The sequence below is a fragment of the Sturnira hondurensis genome, unplaced genomic scaffold (genome assembly GCF_014824575.4).
Source record: "Sturnira hondurensis isolate 20B ecotype Veracruz unplaced genomic scaffold, ASM1482457v3 Scaffold0000880, whole genome shotgun sequence".
In the NCBI taxonomy this organism is placed as follows: domain Eukaryota; kingdom Metazoa; phylum Chordata; class Mammalia; order Chiroptera; family Phyllostomidae; genus Sturnira; species Sturnira hondurensis.
In genome coordinates this window covers 4546126-4563891 of record NW_028073511.1, presented here as the reverse complement: position 1 = coordinate 4563891, position 17766 = coordinate 4546126, and the positions used below count along the sequence as shown (strand labels likewise).

The window sequence follows — 17766 nt, the reverse complement described above, 5'->3', positions numbered from 1 at the left end:
CAATCCACTGAACCATGCCAACCAGGGCTAAATATTGTTTTTGAAGGCTTTTAAAAATCAGTATTTGAGGGAGCTGACATGTTTTAATGTCTTCCATCTCAAAACAATTTAAACTCCCTGTTCCAAACCCTCCCTTTAATCAGACCCCTCACTCAGCATGTCCCTTCCCAAGTGGGAGATATGGCCCTATTCCTGTTCTGTAAGGTAATATCTAGCACAGAAACAGCCAAAATTCTAGCTGGTGGAAGATACTTCAAGTGATCACAGCACAGAAAAGAACTCAAACCTTTTGTTTTCATTGATTCCATATTTGTAGTACCTATTGATGTCAGGTCCATGTGGGGAAACACAGTATGAGGCCAGAGAGGAGGGTCCTGCAGCTTTCCAACACAACCACCTTTGGTAAGGCAAATCCTATTATTTCACAGTAAAACCACACAGGATGCACAGCAGTGTAAAGTACCAGCCTCTAGTGCTAGGTAGACTGGGTCTGAACCCAGTTTTCCACTCTCAGGCAAGTTACTCCCCAATCAAAAATGGGGACAATGATACAAACTTTGCAAGATTGTTAGATTAGATGAAATGCATGTGAAGTAGTAAAAAGAGAGCATAGCCATAGCTGGTGTGGCTCAGTGGATTAAGCTCCAGCCTGAGAACCAAAGGGTCACTGGTTTGACTGCCAGTCTAGGGCACATGCCTGGGTTGCAGGCCAGGTCTCCAGGGTGGGGGTGCATCTCCCTCTCTTCCCCTCTCTACAAATAAAATCTTTAAAAAAGAGAGCATAAAATATAAGCTATTTTTGTTTTTAACTTACTGATCTTAGAGAAAGGGAGGGAAAGAATGATTTGTTGTCGCACTTAATTTATTCATGCATTCATTGGCTGATTTTTGCACGTACCCTGACTGGAGATCAAACCTGCCACCCTGGCATATAAGAACAATACTCTAACCAACTGAGCTACCCTGCCAGGGCTATTGTTCTAAATGTTTTTTTTTTAACAAAACATAATACTTTCTTCTTAAAACATTAAAAAAGTAGATATTTTTACTATCCCCACTTATACAGACATTCCTATCACCAGCACCAGCAGGGTGAAGATTACGTATTCAACTTACTTCCAAGAAATAAACAGGTGTTCTAAGGGACAAAGAGCAGGAATGCTTACTGGTCAGGACAGCATCAGACCAGAGAGGATAATGATAAGAATCAGGAAATCCCGGAGATGTAGCTGAGGAACTGCCACAGGCGAGGTAGAGTTTGCCTAAGGACAAGTACTGTCAGCGCTAACTGCCAGCAACCATCAGATAACTGCAATGGAGACAGGAAGGGCTGAATTCCAGAAGGGACATTTGTCCTAGTGAAGCTGATCCCACAAGGCAGTCCTGGGGCCTCAGCCTATACAATTCAATCATGCTTTGCAAAGACCCTCTCAGTTTTCTTTTTTCAGCCCCATTCCCTTATGTGACCTCTGCTTTGAGCACACGTTTTAAGGATCACAAAACCAGTATGTGAAAGGAAAGAACATCAGGCTAGGAGTTAGCTGATGAAGAGTCCCAGCTGACATCAAACCTGTATAGGACCTTGGCCAAGTCACTTAACTTCCCAGACTAGCCTGGGGCAGATGAAGAGAAAGAGCCACTAGTAAAAAATAAAAAATAAAGAGACCAAGGAGAAAGACAAAATACTGTAGGCTCAAGAAGCCAAGAGTTTCAGGAAAATTTAATATGAATTCATTCATTTTATATTTAAATTCATGAGTCATACCCACATTATGTTCCTGGTAAAAATTCTGAAAAGCTACAGAAAAAGGGACACCTCCATAATCGTGTCTATGGGCCCACATTTGTTTTCCAACCCCAAACAAAAAAGTCTGTCCCAGCACCCTCTGAAAATCAACCTTTGATTCAGAGATGTTGTACAGTGATGATTATTAGAGTCCCAGTCACACCATTAGCCCACCAGGAAGTCTGTGGAAGGGAAGCAGAAAGCCAGGACAAAACCTTCCTCTCATCAGGAAGCAACTCTACTTCCAAGCAAGAGATGGGTGACTTGGTGCCACAGAAGGAAAGATAACTTAGCCATTGTTTTCATGATTAAAAAGAATCCCCATTCACTCATGAAAGCCTTTCAATGTCACTGGTGCCTGGAACCAAACATAATCTTCCCAGGCTGTTACTGGGATGGAGGGTCTGCCACAGGAGAGGGTCACAGTCAGTTTGTGGCCCCGTATGGGCACTCTGTAGTTTAGCCTGGGCCGAAACCAATCTTCGCCACAGTCACGGTGCCCCTGTGCCATAACAATGGTGCCCATGAGTGGAGGAGCCTGCAGCTCACTGAAGGCATCAGCCATAAAAATGGCTCGGAAGATACGGCGCAAACAAGCTGCTGTGCTCAGGCTCTGGTCCATGCTGTTGGGGGCCAAGCGGGACAAGTCAAGCTCATAGAATTCCTTTGGATTTAGAACACTGCCCCCAAGGAGGATCAGCACTCGTGGCACTAGTGTCCGGGCAAAGAGGCCCTCTAGGTGGCTGAGGACACTCTCCAGTTCTGCCAGGGTTTGTTGGCATTTCCTGCTGTTTGTCTCAGTGGTGGTCCAAGGTTTCTTCTTCACCTTGTCCTCTACCTATGAAGACAATGTATGGTGAGAAAGAAAGCAAGGGAGGGGAAAGTTAATAACCCTTGAAGAACCCTGTTGTTTGGGATATAGTAGACTATGGGACTGGATTTCCAGCTCAATGAATTGCTACAGCCAAGACACTGGGTTTTATCAGAGGGCAATCTATCAAAAAGGAAAATACATTCTTTGTACAAAACCAAACTGTCCCACTCTTAGAACAGCAAAGATTGTGTTTTGAAGTAGGAGGCCATCCAGAAATAAGTAACTAAAGTAGTCAAGGAGATTTGGTGGCATAGTATGTGGCAAATTTTTGCTCTTATAGGAGTGATAACAGGAACGAGGATTACTTGGTTTAATAAAGGTGATTCTGGAGTTGGTCTTCCAATTAAACATGCAAATTGAACACATGCTTATTTGTGCTCCCATCTGAATGAAATACTACTAAATGAAAGGAAAAAGAAGAGAAAGAAGAAAGGAGAGAGGAGGAGTGAAGGGAGGGAGTGAGAAAGGGAAGGAGGATGCCCAAGGGCAAAGAGACCTAGAGAATAGGTAACAGTAGCCAAAGGCAACAACAAATTTTTGGAGGACAGAAAGCAGATGAAAGAGTTCAAATGCTGACAGAGGAGACTCCCATGAGAAGCAAACTGATTCACACAGCAAAACCCCAGACTCAGGAACTGCTGACGTAAGCACTGCAAAAGGCAAGAGTGAATGTGTGGGGATTGAGTGAAAACACGAGGACCCTTGGATCACCTGCCAATCTCTTCCATCCAGAGAGAAGTCTTTCTAGTATTGATGTTTTGGGAGTCCTCCAAACAAACCAATAAGTTCCTACCCAATATTCTTGGTCTATCAGCCAAGCATACAGAGCTTTCAATGGCTTATTCTTAAATATTTACCACACACGGACTAAAAGCCTCTAACATGAAAGTCAGAGACCAAAACAAACAGGAAAAAGACCCGGGAAGAAACTGAGACACTGCAAAAACAGAGGAGCCCTGGTTAGTGCAGCTCAGTGGGTTGAGTGCTGACCTGCAACCCAAAAGGTCGCCACAAGGGGGATTCCTGGTCAGGGCACATGCCTGGGTTGTGGGCCAGGTCCCCAGTTGCGGGCCTGCCAGAGGCAACCAATCCAATGTTTTTTCTCCCTCTTTCTCCCATCCTTCCCTTCTAAGGAAAAAAAAATAAAAGAAACAGAGGAAAACCCCAAATATACAATCATTAATCTCCACAGGCAAGAGAGGTTCATATAGACATGAAACAACAGTATGCTACATGCAGAAATTAAGAGTCCTTAAGACTATAACTGCCAAAAAAAGAAAAAAAAGTCATAGAAGTGTTGGAATATAAAGTCAAAGAAGTCCCTCAGAAAGCAGAACATAAAAACAAAGAGAGAAAAATTCGAAGAGAGAAGACATGACAATTAAAAGGTCAGTTCATGAAGGCAACACAATAGGAGTTTCAGAAAAAGAAAACAAGAGATAAGCTGGTGAGGGGTTAGACTATCAAAGGCTGGAGCGTGGGGAAAGCGACTGAAGCCGCGGGATGAAACATACTCTTCCCGGCTGCTTAGGCTGAGAAGCCCAGGAGATCCTCAGGCTTCCTCTCCACCTTCGTGGCTACCACCTAATAGCCACAAAGTCCCACCACCAACTTCCTCCCAAAGCCTGTGCCTACCTGGGAAGAAGGTTTGCAGTAGAAGTGCTTAAGCTGTTCATAGGGCAGGGGAAGTTGCTGGCGCTGGTACATGACATGCTTTAGGAGTTCACAGGTAAATCGACAGCACCCTTCCCGGCTGACGGGCCCCGGAAACACCACCGGCACCAGGCAGTCTCGGGGGCAAAATGACTCCGAAGGGTTGGGAGGTTCCTGGGCAGAAGTAGTCTCAAGTAGTTCTATCTGGGGGGCGTGGGTTTCCTCCGACTCCTCATACCACTCCAAATCTAGGGGGCGCACAGAGGGGCGAGAGAGAAAAATTAAAACCCCCAAAGCCAAAACCCGTCTTCTCATTCCCTATCAGCCACCCGAACCCGGACACACACACATTCCCTCCGCAAACTTCTGTGTGGGCGGAGGCAAGGAGATTCCTAACCCCGGTCGCCTAAAATGACTTTAGTGACGGCGGAGGTGGGAAAGCGGAGACAGGGGTCCGAGTTGGGGGGCAGAATTTCTGAGGCAGGGGACTGATGCTACTCTCAGAAAGGGGAGGCCCTGATCAGAGTTGAAAGCATAGTCAAGCAGGCTACAGAACGCCGCCGAAATGAAGGCAGAGTGGGGGTGAACCACTGTGATCCAGGGCCGTGAGGCGGCAGTCACTCTGGCCGAACCAGGGCCGGGAGGGACACCGAGAAATGAGGACAAAGAAGACCGGCCAGAGAAAGAGCCAGGGTATAAATGATAGGAGGGAATGGCGGTAGGAAATAAACAGGTCCCCCAAGTATCCCGAAATCCGGACCCCATGCCTTACCAGAGACAGCAGCCGGGGGCACTACTTCCGGCTCCGGGGCTGCCATTACGACCTCCTCCCTCTTCTCCGTGCGGTTTGAATAGGCGTCACGCGGGGCATCATGGGAAGTCTGCTCCGGAGGGCCGGAAGGGGACGTGGTACCTCCCTGGTGTGCTGCAGGCTGGGCTGAGGCGGGATTTGAGCCTTGCGCTCGCTCCCTAACCCCCTAGTACCTGTACGGAAAGCTTCCCCAACCAGGATACCGACGCATTCTCAGCCAGCGCTGCCTTCCAAAGGACACCCGCCCTCCGAGGCCTTTCTTTCCAGTGTTCACTATTCATTGGACACCTACTTCGTCCCAGCCCCTGTCCTAGGTGCTGGACACTGTGACAAATAAGCCCAAGGCAGACGCTACCCTCAAGGGGTTCGCTGCCTATAGATACAATACCACACGATGAATTATACAGTGGGTTTACAAGGGCTGTGGATGTGAAGAACACTAGTGCCTAACCTACACGGGGTGAGAGTAGGTCTTGGAAATGTGCCCAAGACACTGATCTGTAGGATGGATAAAGGTAAAGAGGAGGACCTAGTGGTCCTGGAGAATGTTAGAGACAAGCTCATGCTCTATTCAAGGAATGAAAAGAACTCAGGTTATAAAGAGTTAAGGCTGCCCTGGCTGGTGTGGCTCAGTGGATTGAGCATAAGCCTACAAACCAAAGGGTCACCAGTTCAATTCCCAGGCTAGGGTATATGCCTGGGTTGCAGGCCAGGTCCCTAGATGGAGGTGTGCAAGAGGCAGCCACACACCGATGTTTCTCTCCCTCTCTTTCTCCTCCCCTTCTCCGTTGTCTAAAGATAAATAAAATCTTTAAAAAAAAAGAGTTAAGGCTGTGGTGGACAAACCACAGGAGCAAGGTCATGACAAGGCTTTATAAGCCATGTTAGAGTTTCAGTGTGATCCTATGAGGGTTGGAGAAGCTGCTTTGAAAGGTTTAAGTAGGAGAGCAGCATGATTAAATTTACATTTTATAAATTTAATCTCTGGCTGCAGTGCAGAGATTAGATTACAGGTAGGATATAAGAGAGGAGTCAGGGATACCTGTTAGATCTAGCAACTTCAATTACCCAATGCATGGCGAAAGAGGCCTGAACTAGAGTAGTCACAGCAGGGTAGGGAGAACTGGGTGAACCCTACAGATATTTAGGAGGTCCAAGGAGCATTACTGGTGATTGACCCCAGGAGGAAGAGGAGAGCTAAAGAGAGGCTTCCAAAAAAACAAGCAGGATTTTCACTTCAGTATCTCTGTGGCCAGTTGTGCTATCTGATGAAGATTTATTGAGATGTGGGTAAATAGAAAAGGTGAGTTCAGTTTTTGATAGGTTGAGTTTGCCATTTAATCGGACAAATATTTAAGAACATCATCAGGAATAGAGATAAGCAGTTGAGCATCATCAGCATGAGATTTGATTAGATCACCCAGAAAGAGTGTATAAAATAAGGATGAGCTAGGATCCCAAAGACACTAATGTTTAGAAGATGAACAGAGAAGGAAGAAGCTCTAAAGGATACTGAGGAGTTGCCAGAGAAGTATCAAGGAAAATAGATAAGCCCTGGCTGCTGTGACTCAGTGGATTGAGTGCAGGCCTGCAAACCAAAAGGTCACTGGGTTTGATTCCCAGTCAGGGCACGTGCCTGGGGGTTGCAGGCCAGGTCCCCAGTAGGGGGTGCATGAAACAACCACACATTGATGTTTCTCTCCCTCTCTTTCTCCTTCCCTTTCCTTCTAAACATGAATAAATAAAATCTTTTAAAAAATAGATTAGTAGCAAGTCATAGAGGCCAAGAAAAGGGTGTGTTTCAGGAAGCAGGAACTAGTGATCAAAACCTACTATAAAAGTACAATGATTAAAATACTGTGGTATTCACTCAGGAATAAACAAACAAACAAACAATAAAACAGAAGAGAGCCCAGGAACAGATCCATGTATAGGTAAATCTTAGTATATAATAAGGATGACTTTTCAAAGCAAATAACTTGAAACAACTCCCTATCCAATTAGAAGGGGAAAATCAAATTAGTTCCTACCACACATCCTACATAAAGACAAATTCCAAATAAATTAAAATCTTATATAAAAGTACTATACACACACAAATAACTAGTTATATACCAAAAAAATATTTGACTGTAAATATAAATATATACCCCACAGTCAGCCAGTTCATAAGCAGCTCCTCCAGGAAACTAAACAACCTGCCATCTCCCAGGACTCTGATCTCCTCCTGGCCAGACATCCCTGTTTAGTTTACTTCTCTGCCAGGCTTCACTCCTGTTTGTGGTAAAGAACGGGGTATCGAAATGAGTTATTCCCTCCCATCTCTCAAAAGTTCTCCAATTAGCCCTGGCTAGAGTGGCTCAGTGGATTGAGCACCTGCCTATGAACCAAAGGGTCTGAGGTTCAATTCCCAGTCAGGGCACCTGCCTGGGTTATGGGCCAGGTCCCCAGTGAGGGCCTCTCGTGAGAAACAATCACACATTGATGTTTCTCTCCCTCTCTTTCTCCCTTCCTTCCCCTCTCTCTAAAAGTAAATGAAATCTTTTTAAAAAGTTTATTTGAAAAACAAGTTCTCCTCTTAGGAGACAACAGGATTGGGATGAACAAAGTGAAACTGTGTGTTGGGGGTGGTTGAAAGAGCCATGAAGATGAGAGAACAAGTTTTATCAGGACAGTGCAGCAGGCCCTGCTTATCACAAGAGCCCAGAGCTGCTGGTAGTAAGAGAGTTGGGATGACCTTAGCTCTCTCTTCCAATCCCCACCCTTCTTGAGACCAATCATTGACTGCTTCGGTCTCGGCCTCTAACTAGCAGTTTTCCTGGTGGGGTTGTGCCCCTCCCTGGCTAGGGTTGACCTCTGCAGCATAACCTTCCTTTAGCTGAAGGAGAAGTCACATGTGCTTTCAATCACTGAAGACCACATAATTGGCTGGTATGCTAGGTTCTTGTGCAGATTTTGGTCCTTCTGCCCCCATGGTTTTAGTTTGGGGAAGTTAGGCCATGTGGACAGCAACTCCACATGATTAGTAAACTACTCCTTTCCTTGTCGCCCTAGTAGGGAAGCCATGGACTCTACCAGATCTGAATTCCTAAAAGGCTCACCAGAGGTAAGCCACTGTTACTGCTTTTAATTTTCCAAGGAAAACTGAGGTCTAGAGGGGTAGGCTGTTTTATTTCTTGGCTCTGTGTGAGCATCTCGCTGTTTGTGAAGAGAGGGGCAGTGGACCTACAATGAATAGTGAGTCATGAGATAGCCATGGGCTGGGAATTGAACCCTGGCGTCCTGACTCCCTACCTGGCAACACTAACTTCTTCTCCACTCTGCCTTTCTAGTGTCTTCTACACTGGTTTATGTCGCTAAATGTGTTTACTCTTTGCTGACTGCCAGAGCCTTAAACAGCAAGAAGGATGGCTTGGCAAGAAAGTCAAAAGTCAGCAATGCTCTGGAGCCTGTGGCCAAGTTTCTTTGCCCAGACACTTCCACGACCTCGTAGTGGTTGACGTAACCCAAGCCCCAGCCTCAGCCCCGCCCCAAGTAGTGGCAAGGCCCCTCCTATAGCCCTTGCTGTTTTAAAACAAAACTCAGCTCTCCCCGATTGGTTCTGCTTCAAAACAAAAAGGAGGGAAGTACTCGCTGCGGGCATCCTTGTAGCCCTCAGGGCGCAAAGCTGGTTTATGGGGTCGGGCCTCGGGGCTACCGCAGTATCTTAGGCTGCTAAAACCAGCTCCCGGAGGGTGTCAGCAAGTAATAAAGCAGTGACTGCTGTGTAAAGGTTACAAAATCATAGTAACAATAACAGCCATAATTAGGCGAACCATCATCCGCCTCCGCCCTGGCATGCGCCCTGACTCACCCACACGGCATGCAGACCATCGGGGAAGAAACTGAGGCAAGGGAGGAGCCAGCAGGCTGGAGGGACCAGTCGCCCTGAATTTGCACCTCTCCACGTCCAAAACTTGTTGTCTGGGACTGCGCTAAGGGGCCCGACCCAAGAGTGCCCTTAAAGCTCGATTCTGAAGTAAGCTCTCCGGTGAACCCCTGCCCCAAAGCCTTAGAAAAGGACCCGTTCAGAGCGCAGATATTGGGAACCAGACTACAGGTCCCTTAGACCTTTGCGCACAAAGGCGCGCTCCTCTTCTACGCCCCGAAGCCACCCGCGCCCCGCTGCGCCGCGAAGGTTCCTGTGAGTTGTAGGGCGACGGCGCCCTCTTTTCACGGAGATCTGAGCTTTGAGGACTCTATATCCCGTGGTGCACCGCGGCTGTTTCTGACGCGCCGAGAGCTGGGGAAGGGTGGGGGCGTGGTCTGAGCGGGCCCCACCCCGCTCTACACTAGCTGGCCGGACGCGGTGGTGGCAGTGGGGGCAGCGGCGCAGTGACGGGGGGGAGGGGTTGGGCGGGGGGCTGGCGGCAGCGGCGGATGGACTCACGGGTATCGGAGCTGTTCGGCGGCTGCTGCCGGCCCGGAGGGGGCCCGGCCATGGGCGGAACCCTCAAGGCTAGGGGGGCCGGGGGCAGCAGCAGCTGCGGGGGCCCGAAGGGGAAGAAGAAGAACGGAAGAAACAGAGGGAGCAAAGCCAACAACCCCCCGTACCTGCCTCCTGAGGTGAGCACCTGAGATGTGGCGGGTTGAGAGAACACCACTCTTTCCCGTCTCTGGACTCCAGAAAGGCGGGACCAAGAGAATCGATACCCCCTTCCGGTCCCAGGACCCCCAGAAAGGAGGGATAGTGAGACTGGCCCTCTCCTCAAGGGTCAGGACCCCAGGAAAGAAGAGTGGGGAGGAGGATCCTCCCATTCTGATAACAAAACGCCAGTAGGAAAAATGGGAAAAGGAGATCCCACTTCCACCCCCTTGGGAAGAACAGAGTGGAATGCCCAGGCTCCATCCCTGAGTTGCAGGAAGGGAAGGTAGACTGTATTCTGGGATGAGGAGGTAGAGTTTTCTAAACTTGTTTCATGGGGAGGAGGGGAGTACCCAGTGAAAGAGCAATACGTTCTGTACCCATCCCTGAGTACACATACACAGAACACACACATCCAGAGAACAGTCAGATAGTCCTCCAGTTCTTTGCCTGTCCTATAAGGAAGTGGGGACAGCCTCCATATACCTACTTCACTACTCCCTAAGGCAAAGAATAACTGCTACTTTGCCTGTCTTAGGAAAGGTGGACCCAGAGGGAGAACCTAAACCAGTGGTATCAAACTTGAGCATACATCAGAATCCCCTGGATTGCCGCCCCACCCCTCTAGGGGTGATCTATGTTTATTACAAGTTCTGATGATCTATGTTTATTACAAGTTCCTGGATGATGCTAATGCTCCTGGTCCTAGGACCAGCACTTTGAATCTTCCTTGTACCACTTTTCTGAAGTCATCTCCGTCAAAATGAGGTAGAAACTATTGGTGAAGACCTGTTAGAGTTTGTAGTCAGAGGGCCTTGAAGGGGTGAAATGATGACAGGAAAGAAAGATGAAAAATGGCCAGGGAGGAGGGATGCAGGAGAGGCAGAACAAGCAAATCTCATATATTTTTGCATATGAGAGGGGAATACTCAGGCAGAGGATACTTCTGTTTTGGGTCACCTAAAATAGGGAAGAGGTAGAGGAGATTGTGGCTTAGACTCAGGGTTTCACTTCAGCTGAGATGCAAGGGTTAGGGGATAGGAGATAGAAGCCACAGTGAGTCTGTCCCCTTCGTTATATTTTCTGAGTTACTTCTGTTTACCTCAGTCCCAACTTTGAAGCTCTGCCCCTGTCTCACCTAGGCTCCTCTCTCTGGGTTTGCAGTGACCATTGCTGAGTTAACCCTTTGGCCCTGGTCCAGAACCTCTTGCATCCTCCTACTCTTGGTTACATCAGCTGAGAGGGGTGGGCAGGAAGGAAGTAGTGTCTCCCTGAGCAGTGGCAAAGAATGGCCTTAGCAGCCCAGACAGAGGAGATACAGATTTCTGAGGACGGCAGTTTGAGGGCCTGAGGAGAAGGAAGGAGTGGTCTCCCATCTAGGAAGCGCATACTGCCAGTGATCAAAGAAAGGAGGGACTCAAGGTTCCATTCCTGGCTTAAAAGAGTGACTGTGTTCTTAGAGGCCTTTCTTTGAGAGCGGTCACATTGGGACTGAGTATAGGGCTTGTCTGCCAGTGACCTTTGGCAGGTACATGCCTTGGCAGGTGCCACTGAGCCTTCCTGCTCTCTCAAGTGAGCTGCTGCCTGGGCCTCAGCAGGAAATGGGGAAGTAGGGGTTGGATCTGGACTGTGTTTGGTAACTGCTACCTGTTTCTTTTTAGGCTGAAGATGGAAACATCGAATATAAAGTGAGTCTTAGGGTGGGGAGGAGCCGGTTGTCCTTGTTGGCAAATGACAGTTTCTCCGAGATCATTCCAACTTCGTGATCTATAGTAATTTAGGGACGTGGTTCAGGGTGAGGGCTTTGTTGGAGGGTGTCAGGTATGAGGAGGTTGAAGTGGGAAGGGAAGGTCCTGGTCCTTGCAGCAGGACAGGTGGTAAGCATGTGGGTTCAGGAGGAGCATCTCTGATCTCTCCTTCTCCTGATGCCTCACCTGCCCTAAGCTGAAGCTGGTGAATCCATCCCAGTACCGCTTTGAGCACCTGGTGACACAGATGAAGTGGCGACTCCAGGAGGGCCGCGGTGAGGCAGTCTACCAGATTGGGGTGGAGGACAATGGGCTGCTGGTGGGGCTGGCTGAGGAGGAGATGCGAGCTTCCCTCAAGACCCTGCACCGGATGGCAGAGAAGTATGTTTCCCTTCCCCCTCAGTTCTCTTCTCCCTAACTCTGGGAAGAACCCTGATGTACCCAGTCACCTAGGGCCTAGGGGCCAAGAAGAGACTTTCTTTCTGCTGCCTTCTCTAAACAGTGGACAGGGCTAGTCTTCTGGGCTTCTCCACATTTGGACCTAGGCTTGGTGGCTCCTTGACCTAAGATTCGTTTGATTGTTTAGAGGGAGCTGTGGGTGTGGGATAGATTGCAGCGTGGTAGGGGAGGAAGAAGGTTGGGAGCTCTTTGGAATGTGCGGGAAAGCCACTGATCCAGAGCCAGGGTGGAAGGTAGGGGAGTACAGGGGAGAAGCGGAAGCTATGGCCTTGTTGTGATAGGGTTGGAGCAGACATCACTGTTCTCCGGGAGCGAGAAGTGGATTATGATAGCGACATACCCCGGAAGATCACTGAGGTGCTGGTTCGAAAGGTCCCTGACAACCAACAGGTGAGCACATACCCTTCTCTGCCTTTCACACCCATGCTTCCTGAGAGGGAGGGCCCTGTGATGGCAGCTCCCTTCTGGCCTGTGAGACTGGGGGTACCCAGTCTACCATTTGGTCCCCAGGGAGCAGCACTGCCCTTGACCCAACCTTCAATGGAGGGAGGTAAAGGATAGGAGCCCTTACCTCTGACAATTCATCCACAGTTTCTGGACCTTCGTGTGGCTGTCCTGGGGAATGTGGACTCGGGGAAGTCAACTCTGCTTGGAGTCCTGACCCAAGGAGAGCTGGACAATGGGCGGGGCCGGGCTCGGCTCAACCTTTTCCGCCACCTGCATGAGATTCAGTCTGGTCGAACCTCCAGCATCAGCTTCGAGATCCTGGGCTTTAACAGCAAGGGAGAGGTGCATGCAATCAGCGGGACCCAGTGGGGCCAGACTGTGAGGATGGGATAGCAGTGGTGAGGGACAGAGTCCAAGGGAGACTTTTTGGAGAGTGGATGAAGGCCCTGAGGGCAGTGAACAAGCTCTGTCCTGCTTAGAAAACAAATGGGGAATCAACGGAATTAAATGAGAAATGGGGCTCAGGGTTGAGTTGGGGTCACCCAGGGACTGGTTTAGGTCCTGGCAACTCTTGAAGGGTTGGGGAGGCTGGCAGGGGACACTGAGAGCCCTGGGCTCTGGGCCAGGTGGTGAATTACAGTGACTCACGGACGGCAGAAGAGATCTGTGAGAGCAGCTCCAAGATGATCACCTTCATCGACCTGGCTGGCCACCACAAGTACCTACACACCACTATCTTCGGCCTCACCTCTTACTGCCCTGACTGCGCCCTGCTCCTCGTCAGTGCTAACACTGGGATTGGTACGAGGCGTGGGGGCAGGGGTGGGACTGGAGGCGGATTCTGACTCTGCCCTGTGCCAGACCTCCTCAAACCTGGGAGCCAGATGAACTCTGCTCTTTTCCCCCTTCTCCTTCCCACGTTCCCTTCTGATGCCTGCTTTCCTTCTCTGAGGCAGCTGGCACAACAAGGGAGCATCTGGGGCTGGCCCTGGCCCTGAAAGTGCCCTTCTTCGTCGTGGTCAGCAAGGTGGACCTGTGTGCCAAGACCACAGTGGAGAGGACAGTACGCCAGCTAGAGCGGGTCCTCAAGCAGCCTGGCTGCCACAAAGTACCCATGCTGGTCACCTCCGAGGATGATGCCGTCACTGCTGCCCAGCAGTTTGCCCAGTCACCCAAGTAAGTTTGTCTCACTGCAGAACCCCGGTCCATAGGGAAAGCTGCCATAGGACCCCGGAGCATGGCGTCCCACCTCAGGACCAAACCAGTTCTGGCTCAGTTCTGTGGTATTGCAGGTTGGGATTGTGGAAGGGAGTCTTTTTGAAAGGGTTGGCTCCTCCCCCTAGCCAGCCTGGAACTTGGGTGATGCCTGGGACCCTGGAGATGAAGTGCTGTATCAGGAATTTGCCAGCTCTCTTGGGCTCTGGGATGGGTCCTTGGCTGGCTCACAGAAAGAGAAGTCCCACAGCTCCTGTAAAGATCAGCAGGAGAGGGGCCCCTAGCTACTCTGAAAACAGCTCATCTTTCCATGTATGGGGCTGTAGCCTCTGCTTCCTGTTCGAACTCATCCGTCTATTCCATGCCTCCCTCTACAGTGTCACCCCTATCTTCACTCTGTCCAGTGTGTCTGGAGAGAGTCTGGACCTGCTCAAAGTCTTTCTGAATATCCTGCCACCGCTCACCAACAGCAAAGAGCAGGAGGAACTCATGCAGCAGCTGACTGAGTTTCAGGTGATTGTCCGCCCAGACAGGCAGTGAGCTGGGGAGCTAGGAAGGACTAATTCTGGCCAAGACCAAGTCTGTTTAGAGAGTTTGGACCTGCCAACACGACTTGCCAGGCCATTGATAGAATTTTCTTTGGCTTCAGGTGGATGAAATCTATACAGTACCAGAAGTGGGCACAGTTGTTGGAGGGACACTTTCCAGGTGAACTTCCTTGCTTGCTACCCACCCCACTCAGCCCTCACATACCCATACACTGGAAGACATGGCCCAAAGGAGACCCTGGAGTCAAACAGAGCCCAGCTAACAGACGTGCTTGTCTGCAGACTAGGCTTTCACCATCAGAAGAGCTGGAGAAAGCTAGTCTGGTGGCTCATGAGGGAAGAAACAGTATTGTTGCTTTACTAGGAACCTCCAGGCCCCTGAGGGAGAAGTGTGGGTCCTAGGCCCCAGGAAGATAACTAGAGTATATTCAGCTGACTTCACCTTCAAGTAGGGAAAGGAGAGGTCCGTGGCTCTTTCCAAAGCAGAGGCTCAAGGGAATTCTTGCTCTTTCAGGGATCAGGTGTTCAGTATCAAACCAGCAGGTACTCTCGGCCAGCCGTCACTGCCCTTCCTGGTATTGTTACCCTTCAGAGTCTGAACTCTGGGGCAAAGCAATCTCCCCTGTCTCCAAGTCAGAATTTAGGGTCTCACTTCCCCTCCTAAGGGACTCACCTTAGAAGGGAAGGAACGCTCTGGGTGACCCTAGCAGAGTTGTAAAGGATCCCAGGCTGACACTGTGTCATCCGCCCCCTGGGCTGCAGTGGGATTTGCCGCGAGGGCGACCAGCTGGTGGTGGGCCCCACGGATGATGGCTGCTTCCTGGAGCTGAGAGTGTGCAGCATCCAGCGCAACCGCTCTGCCTGCCGGGTGCTGCGAGCTGGACAGGCGGCTACGCTGGCCCTTGGGGACTTTGACCGTGCGCTCCTTCGCAAGGTGAGGTGGGAGGGAGAGTTGGAGAAGGGACACAAAGAGAAGCACCTGGTAAAGGGAACTCAAAGAAAACATGGCCCGTATCCCAAGAAACTGCTTTCACGGGCTGTCCGTGTTTGAAAAGGCTTAGCATGCCCATAAAGGACAGATCACTAAATCTGAATCACTGGGGTACAAGACCAGTGTCCAGGACCCTAGAAATACAAAATGTTAGAAGGATTAGAGGACCTGGGAGGTGGGTAAGGAGGGGTTCCCTCTAAGAGAAGAGTTTTGAATGTTGTCTCCTGAGTTCCTGTGGCTGCAGCGCTAGAGAAAAGGGAACCCTAGGAGCTCTAAGGATGTGAGGGACTAACGTGAGGGCTGGGGCTGTGCCTCCCCAGGGCATGGTGATGGTAAGCCCCGAGATGAATCCCACCATCTGCTCGGTGTTCGAGGCAGAAATAGTCCTACTGTTCCATGCCACCACATTCCGGCGAGGCTTCCAGGTGACGGTACACGTGGGCAATGTCCGTCAAACAGCAGTGGTGGAAAAGATCCATGCCAAGGTGAGAGACCCAGCCATGCCTGTTTTTCCAGGGAAAAGTCAAAATTCTGCCTTCAGAAAGGCCTGCCCCCAGACTCAGAAAACTCCCTGATCCTACAAAAGGGACAGAGACCCACTTAGGGTGGGTAGAAGCCTGATAGGCCCCCAAGGGTGGAGAGCTGAGGCTGGTAGAGAATGGGACGGGAGGCTCTGTCCAGGGCCAGTGACTGCATGTCTGCTGCAGGACAAGCTGCGGACAGGGGAGAAGGCAGTGGTACGTTTCCGCTTCCTGAAACACCCAGAGTACCTGAAGGTGGGCGCCAAGCTGCTGTTCCGGGAGGGTGTCACCAAGGGCATCGGCCATGTCACTGATGTGCAAGCCATTGCAGCAGGAGAAACCCAGGCCAACGGCTTCTGAACTCCTCCAGGGAGGCACAGCTCCATTGCTGTCCCTACAATATACAGGTGACTGGCCATGCTGCCCCCTGTTGGCGGCTCTGTGTGTTAATAGGCTAGGGAGAGAGAGGTGCTCCCTGCCATGGTTCTGGAGAGGTGTCAAGTTTGGTGTGGCCAGGGAGGGGCCGCCCTGAGGGAGAAGACAGAACAGGGCAGTGCTCAGCGGCCATGTGTCCACCTGGTTGGCTCATCAACCCTGGAAACCCCGTGGCCTGTCTACTAAAGGGAGCTGACCATCGCGACGTTGGCCCCGCCGTCAGGACTGGGAATGATTCGCTGGTGTGGTCCCTGCATTTCAAGAATTGTCACAACAACTAGGGGTGGTCCTCAAAAGCATTTCTTTTTCTATACCTCTTCTGAAGACCATAAAAGTGGCCATCTCTACCTGACAATGGACAGAAGACATCTGCTCTTGGCCATCTGGTGGCCCAGAGTGTGAAGAAAAGGCACAGGGACAGTGAATGGCAATGCTCCCATTCTGTACTGAGACGTGTGGCCGATTCCTTTGCTTTATGTCCCTTCCCTTCTTCACTCAAGGGCCATATCCCCAGTTTCTCCTCTCATAAGCCCACAGGTGCTATTTGTTGTGCTTGCCCAGGCCTCAGGGTGCCGAGCTAAGGCTTGGTGTACTGAAGGTCGGCCACATGTCAATTCTGTCCCCTCCTCTGCAGTGATCTGTTGGTTTTAATGCTGATCAAACAGTATGTTTTACTTCCCCAGACTGACCCACAGCCCCCATTCCTGCCACCCTCACCCTACTTCCTGCTCCTACACAAGAGAATGGGACGATTCCCTCTCATTTTAGCAATTTGCGGTGACTATCCCTCCCCTCTGTTGTTGGGAACCTGGAGAAAAGGGAGAGATGCTGCCATGTTTCCTGCTCTTCGGGGCATGGACTCCTTCCTTTCCCTTCGTTGGTGTCCTGGGTTCCCGTGGACTCAGGGATTTGTCGATTGAGGTTTCTCTGCATATATATATATATATATACATATATATATATATATATACATACACATACATACATATATTTAAATATACATATATATTGTACAGAATAAAAATGTTTTATTGAACACACTGTGCTTATGCTTAAGAGATAGGTTCAGCTTCCAGATCTAGATTCCAGTCCAGGACTAGAGATAAGTGAAACCCTAACACTGCTGAGCCCTGAGTGAGGAGAGAACTCATCTAATCTCATTTGCTATTCCTTTCCTCTCTCCACATGATCAGTGTTCCATACTGTGATCAAGCATTCAGGCCTGTTTTGCATAGTTCTTTGAGTGAACAAAACAGAAAGTAAAACTGCCACCCTTTTAGCTGAGATAGGCACCCATCCCATACTTGAGGAATTGACTACTTGCTAATGGTTGCAGTGGTTAGGAGGCCCACTACTGTGTCAGAGATTTGGAGATTAGTATGCCAGCTACTTAATGAAGAGTAGAATTTAGAGACATGGTAACCCAAGTCTCATGCTTTTTCCAGCAATGCAAATAGCCTGAAGTGAGGTCTATATACTAAACTGGCTTCTTGGAGTTATGAATGCCACCCAGCCAGCCCTTAGTCCCTTCTTCCTGTGTCTGTTCAGAGTACCTGCTTATCACGGTTTATGGGTATATAGAGGAATAGGGCACGATGTTAAAGTCAACTACAAAAAGCAGGGACTGCATTTTGAGTACTGAACTTTTCAAAAG

At 49.7% G+C, this 17766-nt stretch overlaps 2 protein-coding genes across 4 annotated transcripts; one reads left to right on the top strand and one right to left on the bottom strand.

Annotated features, from left to right (window-relative positions):
- Positions 1 to 1702: 1702 nt before the first annotated feature.
- MAD2L1BP (MAD2L1 binding protein) lies at positions 1703 to 5739 on the bottom strand. Its single transcript, XM_037053738.1, has 3 exons — positions 5086 to 5739; positions 4296 to 4561; positions 1703 to 2624 (listed from the first exon to the last, which is right to left on the bottom strand). Exons 1-3 carry the CDS (start codon positions 5129 to 5131, stop codon positions 2112 to 2114), a joined length of 825 nt encoding a protein of 274 aa, XP_036909633.1. The 5' UTR covers positions 5132 to 5739; the 3' UTR covers positions 1703 to 2111.
- A 2240-nt stretch (positions 5740 to 7979) lies between these two features.
- GTPBP2 (GTP binding protein 2) lies at positions 7980 to 16677 on the top strand. Of its 3 annotated transcripts, none has more exons than XM_037053723.1 (12): positions 7980 to 8230; positions 11410 to 11436; positions 11693 to 11877; positions 12237 to 12345; positions 12547 to 12744; positions 13029 to 13203; positions 13359 to 13578; positions 13995 to 14130; positions 14267 to 14325; positions 14928 to 15099; positions 15477 to 15641; positions 15864 to 16677. In XM_037053723.1, the coding sequence occupies exons 1-12, from the start codon at positions 8189 to 8191 to the stop codon at positions 16035 to 16037; spliced, it is 1662 nt and encodes a 553-aa protein (XP_036909618.1). In that variant the 5' UTR covers positions 7980 to 8188; the 3' UTR covers positions 16038 to 16677. The 3 variants fall into 3 exon arrangements, with proteins under 3 accessions (XP_036909618.1, XP_036909609.1, XP_036909602.1); XM_037053714.1 differs by lacking the exon at positions 7980 to 8230 and adding an exon at positions 9533 to 9729 and having other exon boundaries at positions 14022 to 14130; XM_037053707.1 differs by lacking the exon at positions 7980 to 8230 and adding an exon at positions 9533 to 9729.
- Positions 16678 to 17766: the final 1089 nt, after the last annotated feature.

What these genes read in the sequence shown, in the direction of transcription:
- MAD2L1BP (XM_037053738.1), bottom strand. Translation starts at nt 5,131, where the DNA reads ATGGCAGCCCCGGAGCCGGAAGTAGTGCCCCCGGCTGCTGTCTCTG. An exon ending in GCCCCCGGCTGCTGTCTCTG is followed by an intron (nt 4,562 to 5,085) that starts GTAAGGCATGGG and finishes TGCGCCCCCTAG; the next exon opens with ATTTGGAGTGGTATGAGGAG. An exon ending in ACTGCAAACCTTCTTCCCAG is followed by an intron (nt 2,625 to 4,295) that starts GTAGGCACAGGC and finishes TTGTCTTCATAG; the next exon opens with GTAGAGGACAAGGTGAAGAA.
- GTPBP2 (XM_037053707.1), top strand. Translation starts at nt 9,544, where the DNA reads ATGGACTCACGGGTATCGGAGCTGTTCGGCGGCTGCTGCCGGCCCGGA. An exon ending in GCTTTAACAGCAAGGGAGAG is followed by an intron (nt 12,745 to 13,028) that starts GTGCATGCAATC and finishes GCTCTGGGCCAG; the next exon opens with GTGGTGAATTACAGTGACTC. An exon ending in CAGTTTGCCCAGTCACCCAA is followed by an intron (nt 13,579 to 13,994) that starts GTAAGTTTGTCT and finishes CTCCCTCTACAG; the next exon opens with TGTCACCCCTATCTTCACTC.